At 42.9% G+C, this 12,870-nt stretch overlaps 1 protein-coding gene across 1 annotated transcript in view; it reads right to left on the bottom strand.

The window, feature by feature from the left end:
- The window catches only part of RPRD2 (regulation of nuclear pre-mRNA domain containing 2), a 49,095-nt gene extending 36,800 nt beyond the window's left edge, over positions 1-12,295 (bottom strand). Inside the window, exon 1 of the mRNA XM_072115099.1 lies at positions 11,858-12,295. Within this exon, the coding sequence (XP_071971200.1) occupies positions 11,858-12,053 (196 nt within the window). The 5' untranslated portion in view covers positions 12,054-12,295. The remainder of the gene's footprint in view (positions 1-11,857) is intronic.
- Between the last annotated feature and the right edge of the window lie 575 nt (positions 12,296-12,870).

The following is a 12,870-nucleotide window of genomic DNA, read 5'->3' as shown; positions in this document are numbered from 1 at the left end:
CATTAACCAAATGAAACAAAAGTGGTGTCAAACGTTTGTGCAATAAAAATTTTTGTTTGTTCCCTATTGTTTTAAAGGAATGTTTAGGTGTTTACACAAGTCAAGGTGTTTTGGATGAACTGCGAAAACATATATATAGTGACACTTGTCTGCTTTGACCACCAGGGGGAGCTAGAAAACACACTGTACTTTCGAAGGAATGAACTTTGATGACATCTAGAAAAAAAAAAAAATCAATACATTAAAAACGATAGCACAAACGTTTGACACCAGTTTTGTTGGGGGGGCTGGCTGACCTTTTGACCTTTACAATTCTGTTAATATCTTCACAACAAAAGCAGAACAAACAAAAATTTGAGCAACACTAACGTAGCAGAATTGATTGCTACCAGTTTTGTTTGATTAGGGTAACGTGGGGAGGCTGATTGACCTCTGGAAACTTATTAATATCTTGAAAACTATAGTGGCACAAACATATAGTGCCCCCCCCCCCTTTCTCCAACTTCACTCATGTTAAAAATTATGCCAATCAGTCTTGGGAACTTCTGCTACATCACCAGAGTGCCTCAGAGCAGCTTATGTTTTAATTTATTCACTCCTCCATTACCAAAAAAAATACTCCTCCAAATTTTTTCCATCTGGAAAAATGCAACCTCTGCTTTCATGAATCCCCATGTTTTCAGAAATAGATCTTTGAAAATTTCATTAACAGGGGATAAAATCCCATCCACTGCAATGATACAACATGATGTAAAATAAAGATGACCATTCAGCATAACCAGTGCACATTTACTACGGTTTTCTGGACCCGTTACATGTAAGAGTAATCTATGTACATTATCTGCCCAATAAAGTTCTAATACAAAGCCAGAAGGCATGGGCCAAAGGCTAATTATTTTACAGCAGAAGTCCACGCATCACATTAATATGCCATCCTGGATGAGATGCACAAGGTGATCAACTTCTATGGGTTGTAGACAGACACTCATGCTACCTTTACGGATGAGAGCAATGAGAAAATGCAAAAGTGAACAAAACAGCTGCCAAACATAATGAGAACATAGAAATAGTCTGTGGTCACCACCTATAGAACCACGGCTATGTTGATTCATAACTGGGCAAGTTGATTTCACAGAAGTGTGATTGACCTGGGAGCAGACAGGATCATTTTAAGACATAGGATCATTCTGTCAAATTACTATACCGACACCTGATGCCGGCAGAAAAACCAAGTACCAATTTCAGTGACTTCAACACTATAATTTGTGCACATGTGAAATCCCTAGGGGTTGAAGCCGCTGTCAAAATACTTACTATAAAGAAAAAATATATATATATATATCTAGAAGCAATATAACCGCAGAAACATCAGGCTTCTTTTGTCTTATCTTGAAGACACCTAGGATATGGTTTGGTATTGGAGGTTTTATTACTTCCCAGTTGACTACACAAGGACATGTTACCTGGTTCTTAGGGTGAGGTCACACGTTGCAGTTAAAACTGCATTGCAATTAGTTTTGGGGTGGTTTTAAGTGGTATTACTTATTTTAACAAGTGAAAGGCATCAAATCAAAAGGTGGATGAAATTAGTGGAACTGCTTTCTCCTTCAAAATCAAATTCACACATTCAGTTCAAGTCTTTCACCTGTGAAATTGACAAAACTGCACATAAAACCACCTCAATTGCGATGCAGTTTTAACTGCAACATGTGACCGCACCCTTACATTGCTTTTTGAGTTCACTTAAAGGAACCTACCACTGCTCGCATGATGAAATCATGTGAGCAGACCACCCGGAAGCCTATTTAATAGTGATGCCGGCACATACTTTAGTTAGGCACGGCGATCTTTAGTTTCGCTAAAAAAAAAAAAAAAAAAACTATTAACATACATATGTAAATAGCCCTTCGGTTCTACTCCTATGTCATCTTCGGAAGGGCGATGGCTTCCGGCGTTTAAATATTCACGCCTCCTTCATTGTACACGTCCTCCTTCAGGTGCCAAGAGCCGTGACGTCACCAAGCTCTCGGCACCTATCGCGCATGCACAGTTACTAACTCTCGCACATCCGGCCAGCGTTAGGTGGCGAGAGCTTGGTGACGTCACGGCTCTTGGCACCTGAAGGAGGACGTGTACAATGAAGGAGGCGTGAATATTTAAACATCGGATGATGCAGGGGTAGTACCGAAGGGCTATTTACATATGTAAGTTATTCGTTTTTTTAGCGAAACTGCGAGCAGTGGTACGTTTCCTTTAAAGGACATCTACCATCAGCTAACCAAATAGTAGATGCTCATACTGACCTCGTCACGTCCCCAATAACTTTTTTACATCTTTCAGAAAGGATGGATTTCATAGAAAAAAAAAGCTTTATAAACTATGCAAATGAGACAAAGGCGCTCTGCTGATGTTACCGGCTCTTAGCATTGGGTATGTGTATCAATTGCCCAGAGGGGCTTGCTTCAATTACTTATCAGTGGAGCCATGACGCACTCATTGCATAGTTTATAAAGTTTTTTCCCGATGAAATCCGGCTGTTAAAGATGGAAACAGAAGGTCATTGGCGGTGGGGAAGAGAGTATACGCAGCAAATATGTAGTAATGCAGCAAATCATCCTATGACATCTCATTCCCATGCACTGAAGGACACACTGCAATAGATTATGCTACAGGACACAGCTTCCCACCATGTTTAGCTAAACTAGAGTGCCCCCAACATACAGCGCAGCATAAACATACATGTGAAAGCTAGCTCTATTTGCGGTCAGATAATGTTCAAAGTTCATGGCAATATGCACATTCACCTGCAGACCAAGGTCTATAGAAGAGGTATATGCTACTTCAAAATCAAATATATGGGTCCCTGACCACAGTTAGAGAGGCATGGTTTCGGAGGTGAGATTTACATATATAACATTTATGCGTACTCATATAGAAAACAATTCAATAAATCTCCTCTATGATGCATACATTGTGTACAGACTCCAACATCTGCAATACATTTCATGAACACAAGGTCACCCAGAAGAGTAAAATATAGTCAATCAGCAGATAAAACTAAAGAAGGAAACCTTATTCAGCCCCAAACTTGCACACAAGGAATATACAGGCAGTCCCCGGGTTACATACAAGATTGGGTCTGTAGGTTTGTTCTTAAGTTGAATTTGTATGCAAGTCGGAACTGTATATTTTATTATTGTAATCCCAGCCAGAACTTTTTTGGTCTCTGTGACAATTGGATTTTAAAAATGTTGGGTTGTCATAAGAACCAGGATTACCAATAAAGCTTCATTACAGACACCTGTGATGACTGTTATAGCTGATCATTGTAGTCTAGGGCTAAAGCCCAATAAATTACCAATATCCAGAGGTCCGTTTGTAACTAGGGGTACGTATGAAAGTCGAGTGTTCTTAAGTAGGGGACCGCCTGTACTTCAGGGTGGGAGGGACAAAATCAAATACACGCTTGAAACTTGGACAAAGTCGTGGGCCAACCTTGAAAATGCTTACAATTGAGGAACTTTTCCTTCTCACCGAGGCAAAGATTAACATTTTCATATGGAAACAGACTTAGAAGGAATCAGTAAACATGTTTGACATGTACAATTCGCTCAACCTTTTTGTTTTCTATTAGTAAGTAGTAGCAGCTGGACTGTGAAGAATGCATTTATATTCCAGGATTGTAGCTGGACTTGGATCTCTCCAGTCCACTGGTATGCAAGCAATCCAAGTTCAGCTACAATCCTGAAATAAGCCAATTTTTCTTGCAGTCCGGCGGCTGCTGCTACTAGTACACAAACAGATATCCAAGGACAATACCCAACACTATCTGTAACTTTGTATGGTGAAAACCCATGACCTATTCAGCTTGAAGGAAATCCACAATGAAAATCGTGTGTGATAAACCAGGTACACCTACTCATCGCTGGTGCCGCGGCTGTTCGTTACATTATGTAGCTGGCACCAATCGCGGGGGTCCACCCCTAAAGAGCCGCCATCAAATATGATTGTAGCCCTTACACAATAGGGGCCCATCATTAATCCGGCCAGTGCCCCTGATAACATAAGGGGGCGTTGAATGATTGCCAAGAGCTAAACACCTTAAATCAGACAAGACTCTAAGGAGTCTTGAAATAAAAGTTGTGGGGAAAAAAAAAACAAATAAAAATACAAAGAACTTAAAAGGAAACCTACCATTAGGAATCTCCTATAAGAAGAAGATCTGATGGTAGATTTTTCCAGTCTGTCTCTGTAAATTAATAATCCTGGAACCTAACTTTTTTAAAAACTTTATTTTAGTAATATGTACATTAACTGCAGAGGCTACTGGGCATGGTGTAGCCTTCGCTCCCAGTGCCCGGCCAGGCTAGTACATGGCCAAGTAGCCTGAGCAGGTAATTTACATACTGTAAAAAAAAAAAGTTAACAAATTACGGTAGGTTAAATTCCAGGATTAATAAATTACAGATTAGGGCAGAGGTCGTGAGGAGGAATCTACCCGGTTCTGACAGTAGATTCCTCATGGTAGGTTTATTTTAAATCATTTGCCGTTTCCCTTGAACACAAATAAAATTTTAAAAAACGTGTTAATGTTAGGGACTTTTGGGATACGGCGATAGCCATCAAAACTTTATTCTCAGCGTTGAAACCCATAACTGAAAAAAGTGTCCTAATTATTTCAACAAATTTTTGTAACAATTTTTTTTTTTTTTTTTTTTTTTAAATAAAAAGGTCGTACAATCCTAAAAATGGTGGAAAAAATAACTCCTACAAAAATGACACCTTACATACTGAAGTATAACAAAGTTATTACCATAAAAATATGGCAAAAAATGTTGAACTTTTCTTTTTGTAAAAAAAGGTTTTAATTTTTTTAATAAAATTCTAATAAAACCTATATTAATTTGTTATTCAGAAGCATGACCTAAAAAAATAAGGTAGAGGTGTCATTTGGAGCGCAGAGTGAAAGCTGCAAGAGCAGAGCCCACAAGAGATGGTGAGAATGCCATGCCAATTTCACTGCATTTAAAAATTCCAGCTTCCTAGTAAACAGCATGGAGAATATAAAATACAGTCACTAGGAAGTACAATTTGTTTAGCAGAAAACAAACCTTGCAAACTTTGACCGTATCCATTTAGACAAACATTCACTTTTTGCAACCTGCTACTGCTACAATATAAGTAGCCTTTGGTGGAGACTTTTGCCAACACACTGGTGATGTGTAAACAGGATGTCAGGAAAATAACATTTTCCGGCACTTTTTCACCTACAAATGTATAAACTGCGTTGCAATTAAATAAGTGACATTGAGGACACATATTTACCCCGTAAAGACACCAATTGGTTTAGTTTATTTAGCATGAACAATGGCAATCTCCTACCAACATGACAGCTGTATCACTGGCAATAGCGCAGCACAAGATTGCCACGGCCAGTGACAAGCTCCAGCAGTTGTCTGGAGAGAGGGATTGTTATTGCTTTAGCCAAGTAAAAATAAAAGTGCACATGTATCAGCAGTTATTGCAGCTCTACAGACATTTTTTTATACCTTGAAACACAATGATAAGCAGAGCAGTCATTATGTACACAACAATGTCACTATCCCTGGCACAGACTGCACAAGTTACTACAAAACATAACACTTTACTGTATCCACACAATGAAAAATAATCTATGACCAGTCATGCAAACTTGCTAGAGGTAGAGGCGATTGCCCAAACTACAGACATTAAACTGAACGGTAATAGGTAAGCAGCCAGGCGTGTTATGGATTTCCTGGACTAAACATCAAATTTCTGAGTTCAGTTCAGCGATTTGCGCTTCGGTTCAGGGAAACTTGCCAGTGCACAGTTGCCCTTGTGGGCAACCGGCTTGAGGCCCTTGCGCACGCACAAGTGTAGCTTTCTTTGTGGCACACAGTAAAGATCATGCTGAATAACTGGACAGAGATTACCACACAGGGTAGGGGGTTAAGATAAAGGAATATGGTGGCATGGCTGTAGGTGATAGTGGTGTTTGCTGATCCATTCTGTATATTGAGGGTTAAGCACATGAGCCCTCTCCATTCACCGCTTGCAGAAGGACACAGTAAAAATAATTGAAGCAAAAACATGATGAAGTAGGAAGGGCAAGAATTAGCCCTATACAGGCATTCCCCTACTTAAAGGGCACCTACCACCACAAATCTACCTATAAAGGTAGATTGGGTGGTAGGTGGATCAATGGGACGTGAGGATAGCCCTTTTAAGGGCTAATCCTCACGTCCCTGCACTTTTTTAATAACTTTTATTAGATATTTATTCAAATTTACTTATGCGGCTACTGGGGCGTGGAGTAGCCGCATCTGAGGTTACACGAGGCGGCTACTCCACGCCCCGGTAGCCACTTTACCCCTCCTACTCACCACCCATCTTTGGCGCGCAGCTACGCGCAGAAGAGCAGGCCCGCGCCTGTTTCGGAGTAGTGACCGCGCAGGCGCGGGCCTGCTCTTCTGCGCATGCGCAGACGGCAGTATCGCCGGACGAGGGCGCGCAGCTACGCAGAGCTGCGCGCCGAAGATGGGCGAGTAGGAGGGGTAAAGTGGCTACCGGGGCGTGGAGTAGCCGCCTCGTGTAATCTCATATGCGGCTACTCCACGCCCCAGTAGACGCATAAGTAAGTTTAAATAAATATCTAATAAAAGTTATTAAAAAAGTGCAGGGACGTGAGGATTAGCCCTTAAAAGGGCTATCCTCACGTCCCATTGATCCACCTACCACCCAATCTACCTTTATAGGTAGATTTGTGGTGGTAGGTTCCCTTTAAGGACACCAGACTTACAGACGACCCCTAGTTACAGACAGACCCCTCCGCCCCCTGTGACCTCTGGTGGTCTCTGGATGTTACTATAGTCCCAGACTGCAATGATCAGCTGTGAGGTGTCTGTAATGAAGCTTTATTGATAATCCTTTGTCCAATTACAGCAAAGAATTTTGAAACTCCAAATGTCACTGGGGCAAAAAAAAAAATTTGTCGTCATCTACAATTATAAAATATACAGTTTCAACTTACATACAAATTGAACCCATCTTGCACATAACTCGGGGACTGCCTGTATAAGCCAAAGCCCGAATCATGGGGTAAGATTCACAAAGTAAAAACAGTCATCTAAAGGGGCACTTGAAAGCAAATACATGCTTCAGGAAATTTGTGCATATTTTCCACATCCTGCTGAACCACATATTAGGATAAGCAAAGACCATTGCACACCTGTTCACTAACAGCACATATACAGACACAAAGTGGATAAAGAAGCTATAGGTGCAGCTAACCTCTTAGTGCCTCATTGGGTAAATAGAAATACTGTTTTTCCCCCAGATTTAAAAAAACAAAACAAAAACAGGCTAACTTTTCCATGAACAGAACACATTTTTAAATCTCCCACTCACTCCCAAAGACTTAGGCTGCATTCAGACAACTATGGGGGACGTATGAACCGCCGCAAGCTTGCCGTACATATACCACACAGACAGCAATGGGCGCACAGAGCGATAAGGTGCCACACACGAGGCACCGTACCGCTCCCAACATAGGGAAAAGATCATACATGTCCTATCTTTCCTCGTATTATGGCCCTTCCTCTTCTCCATCGCGGCGGACGTATGCCCGCCTGGCCGTAGCCGCGAGGGCATAAGTTCATCTAAATGCAGCCCAATGCTGCTGAAGTTTCATGGCTTTGCTTAACTTCTGTAAATATTTTACTATCACATCGCATGCCGTTTACAAGATCTCCCCGATGGGACATTTGACCTCATGATGGCACTTACACATCTTATAGTGCTGCGCACAAACCTCAGTGCTGTAAAGCATGTATTAGGCTACCTTACCTGTGCAACATCGGGCTGCAAATACACCGGGAAGCAGTGTATTATCAGCATGTGAATTTAGGGGGGCATGCAACCTCGGAGGGGCTCTAGTGAAGTCTCCCTGAAGCACTTGTTTTACATTTACATAAACTTAAAATTGTATGACTATAGTAGCCAAGCAACATTAAAACCTATAGCTGCATTTACATATTTGAAACATATATAAATATGTTACATTTAAACATATTTACATCTTAAACATATATAAACATATAGATGCATTTACGCTGCTGGGAGCTACCCAATGGTTAAGATAGATAGATCAAGTTGAACGGAAAATTCTAAATATTCCAACGTGTGCCGTATAAGAAAATAGAAAGCAAATAAAATAATTCCTCTTCACCAATGATCAACCTGAAAACACTGACACACATCATCCTGCTTACAGTCTAGAGGTCAGCATGACCCCCGGGACAGGAGTGCTCAAAGATATCCACACAGGTGACCGTCACTGTGCCAGGTCAGTAGGTGCTACAAGCACATGTGGATGCCAGAAGAATAAAAGTTTTGAACAGTGCGCGTGTCGACCGCAAAAAAAAATAAAAAACATTGTCATACATTGCACTTGTTTGGGAGCATGTTCTACCATCTAATACATTTTACTTGGCATGACCTGTAGTACCCGCTAGAAGGGAACACGCAGACAGACCGCAAGGCCTCAGCACCACCTTATGATGGCCAATTATTTATAGTCAAGAATAAGGCCACAACTACCTCCAGATCGTGGGGTCACAGCCTTCATGACCTGAGAGGTGGTAACATGCATACTCACAGGACTGTGAGAGAAAACAGCGCAGGGCCCCCTCCTCAAACACATGGCCATGCTGCACTGCAGCCTCCTACTGGAAGTCAGACCCAAGTACAGGCGGTCCCCTACTTAAGGACACCTGACTTACAGACAACCCATAGTTACAGACAGACCCCTCTGCCCACTGTGACCTCTGGTGAAGCTCTCTGGATGCTTTAAAATAGTCCCAGACTGCAATAATCAGCTTAAAATTGTCTGCAATGAAGCTTTATTGATAATTCTTGGTCCTATTACAGCAAAAAAATTTGAAACTCCAATTGTCACTGGGGCAAAAAAAAAAATTGTCAGGAACTACAATGATAAAATATACAGTTTCGACTTACATACAAATTCAACTTAAGAACAAACCTACAGTCCCTATCTTGTATGTAACCCGGGGACTGCCTGTAATACATAATTAGTTTAGAAGATGCAAACACTCCATAAGCCATCCGCAGCAAGCCCGCTGCCAGCCAACACAAAACCCTGCTACCCCATCAGCAGCAATTTATCCCCTTCAGTGCTGGCACATGTGGTTCTCTACTTCTTAGATATAAACTATGCTTTTCAGTATCACAGCATGTCTGGGATGTTTGGGGATAGAGCATACAGAGACTTCTTGTTCTCCACAAGCTTAACAAAATTTAGAATCACAGCTCTCAGCATGCTCTACTGTGAGTAATCCTATCACACTGAAATACAAAGCCTAGGTCTACTCTAAAAAATCTGAGGTGGTAAAAACCCCCAAGTAAAACATGATGGCAGTTGTAGTTCTACATTCCCCCACAGGAGAATGCTGAGCTTTGTCGTACTATTTAATGCCAAGAATATTTAAAGTAGAGGATGCTGGGAGTTGTGGTTTCCAAGATGGACACTGAACAGCACACTGGGTATACGGAGCATGGTAGCACATACACGCAATACTGATTGTAGAGCATACTGGAACTTGTGATCCTACACTTTCCGGAAGACTTGTAGAGCTAAAACAACCAAAACAGCCCAACTGTCTTCTCGGAGTTGTAGTGCTGTACCTACACAGGAAGCTTTATTGAGCTCTATAGTATCACAGCAATTTAGGAACACAGTGTGGAGAGGCTGCTGGGACTTGCGGTGCTAGAACACTAAGAGATAAAAACATGCAGTTCTGAGACTTGTAGTACCACATAAGGCTTAATAGACTGCGGTACTACATGTTGGGACACATGAGCCTACACTCTGCAGGCGCAAACAACAAACCATGTATTATCAAATGTCAGGTCTAGACAGATATGCATTCTGGGAGCTGTAGTTCCAGTATGACTGCTGAACATTGTAGTTCCACTGCGTCAAGCATAAAGGTATTGCACTTGTTGTAGCACAGTATTCCTAAGCTTAGGCCACACGACCATGGTGAGTCCATGGATCAAGGACCTTGTGCTCTGCAGTTTTCAGAGACATACCTAAATACAAAGGAAGGGACTCCGAGCACCATCATGGTACATGATGTATGGAGTCCCTGCTTCCCCACTTAGCAGCAGCAACTATAATTCTGATGCTCTGGTCCCTTCCTATGTGCAGTGTTTGGTCAGAGAAATTCATCTAAGGCAGTCTGCGAATCCTTGGTACCACTGTCACGTCCCAGAATGCCATACCTTTATACCAGATATACCTTTATACAATGCTCAGCAGTCCTACTAGAAGTTATGCTTTGTAAAGTTACAGTGTTGTATGCTGTACTTCGCAAAGGTGCATGCTGAATGTCAGGTCTACTGGCAGCAAAGCATGATGGGAATTGTGGTTCCACTCTTCTCAGAAAGTCACAGGGAGGTTTGTCCTAATACAAAATACCAGGTATACCAAGTACAACCTGCTGGGACTTATGGTCCTACTTTGACTGGGCCGTTTAGTGCTAGTACTTTCAGAAGTAAATGCTAAGCATTGTAGTACCACAACAGGACAGGGTACTGGGTAAGGTAGTCTGGGACATGTATTCTTTGAATATTTAAACCACTGCACAGGAATACATGCTGGGCTTAGTAGTACGACAGAACATCAATTATCAAGCATCCTGCGAGTTGTAGCTCTAACGTCTGAACAGTGTGGTACCACAGCTTAAACAAAATAAGAGGGTTTTGCATTGTGAGACGTTTAGTACCACAATATGTGTAATATATTCACACTACATGCTCAGACATGTGCACTCAGCCTTATAGTACCACATCCTGTCAGGTATACAGGACAGATCATGCTGGGAGATGTAGTTCTATAACTTCCCAGGAGTAGATGCTGAGCCTTGTAGTACCCCATCCTGTCAGGTATACAGGACAGATCATGCTGGGAGATGTAGTTCTATAACTTACCAGGAGTACATGCTGAGCCTTGTAGTACCCCATCCTGTCATGTATACAGGACAGATCATGCCGGGAGTTGTAGTTCTATAAATTCCCAGGAGTAGATTCTGAGCCTTGTAGTACCCCATCCTGTCAGCTATACAGGGTAAAGCATGCTGGGAGTTGTAGTTCTATAACTTCCCAGGAGTGGATGCTGCACCTTGTAGTACCCATTCCTGTCAGCTATACAGGACAGATCATGCTGGGAGTTGTAGTTCTATAGCTTCCCAGCAGTACATGCTGAGCCTTGCAGTACCCCATCCTGTCCGGTATACAGGACAGATCATGCTGGGAGTTGTAGTTCTATAACTTCCCAGAAGTAGATGCTGAGCCTTGTAGTACCCCATCCTGTCAGGTATACACGGTAAAGCATGCTGGGAGTTGTAGTCCTATAACTTCCCAGGAGTACATGCTGAGCCTTGTAGTACCCCATCCTGTCCGGTATACAGGACAGATCATGCTGGGAGTTGTAGTTCTATAACTTCCCAGAAGTAGATGCTGAGCCTTGTAGTACCCCATCCTGTCAGGTATACAGGGTAAAGCATGCTGGGAGTTGTAGTTCTATAACTTCCCAGAAGTAGATGCTGAGCCTTGTAGTACCCCATCCTGCAAAGTACACAGGGTAAAGCATGCTGGGAGCTATAGTTCTATAACTTCACAGGAGTGGATGATGCGCCTTGTACTACCCCATCCTGTCAGGTATCCAGGGTAAAGCATGCTGGGAGTTGTAGTTGTGCACAGCAGTGACATGCCCCCTCCCCCTGGTGATGATGATGATGATGGCCGCCATACTCACATCTGCGGAACCACTTGAGCCAGTAGTGCACGATGGTGGAGTGGTGCTTCTTGTTCTCTATGCACCAGCCGGACAGGCTCTGGATGGACTCCATGGTGTTGGTGACCGCCTGCAGCTTCCTGTCCAGAGCAGCCTCCAGGGCCCCGGCAGAGGCCTTACTAGAGCCGCCACCGCCACCACTGCTGCCGGCCGCCATGATTCCCCCAGAACGCTCTGCGGCCGCTGAGGAGAAGGGGGTGTGTTACAGGCCGGCGCTCGCCATGAGGACAAACTGACACTGGATAGGGATAGGCGCAGCGGTACCGGATGCGAATACGGCGGCAGAGAAGACTCGGGCCGAACGGGGAATACGGAGCACTGCGTCACCGAAGAGCGGACGCGACGCGGGAGCGCGCAACCGGGGCCGCGCTAAATTATAACGAGGACGCGACGGGGACGCGCAGCGCTGAGGCACGCCCACTTCTCCTCACACAGCGCCGAGACACGCCCCCGTCTCATAGCGCCACAGGAGGCGGGAAACGGTGTACACAAACGGTGTAAAACGCTTCGTAAACGATGTGTAGTCACAAAATAGAAATCACCCAGATAATCACAAAAACATCCCCTGAAATAATATGGCCATGTCCCTTCCATTTACATGGGATGCTCCCTGTCCACAGTATATAAGCCTCTGTTCACATTTGTGGTAATTCTCATAAAACGTGACAGCAGTGCTGTATCCGTCAAGTGACCTTCACAATGGTGCCCGAGTATTTCGTTTAAGTAGCATTCACACGTTGCGTTTACGCTGCACTAACAACTTACATGGTGTCATCAAATACGTTAACATCACGTTTACGTAAATGCAATATTAACTTCATGTAAACTCTATGCAAACACAATGGTTAAATAGTATAAAAGCAATTCAATTGCCGTAACTGATTTAATGAGCCATTCACAGTTTACTTAGAGATGTACGGTGTAATCTTAAAAACCATTAACATCCCTGAAATTAAAAAAAGACAATGTCTTTT

Source organism: Engystomops pustulosus, chromosome 7, assembly GCF_040894005.1.
Source record: "Engystomops pustulosus chromosome 7, aEngPut4.maternal, whole genome shotgun sequence".
In the NCBI taxonomy this organism is placed as follows: domain Eukaryota; kingdom Metazoa; phylum Chordata; class Amphibia; order Anura; family Leptodactylidae; genus Engystomops; species Engystomops pustulosus.
This window is presented reverse-complemented; position numbering and strand designations above follow the sequence as displayed.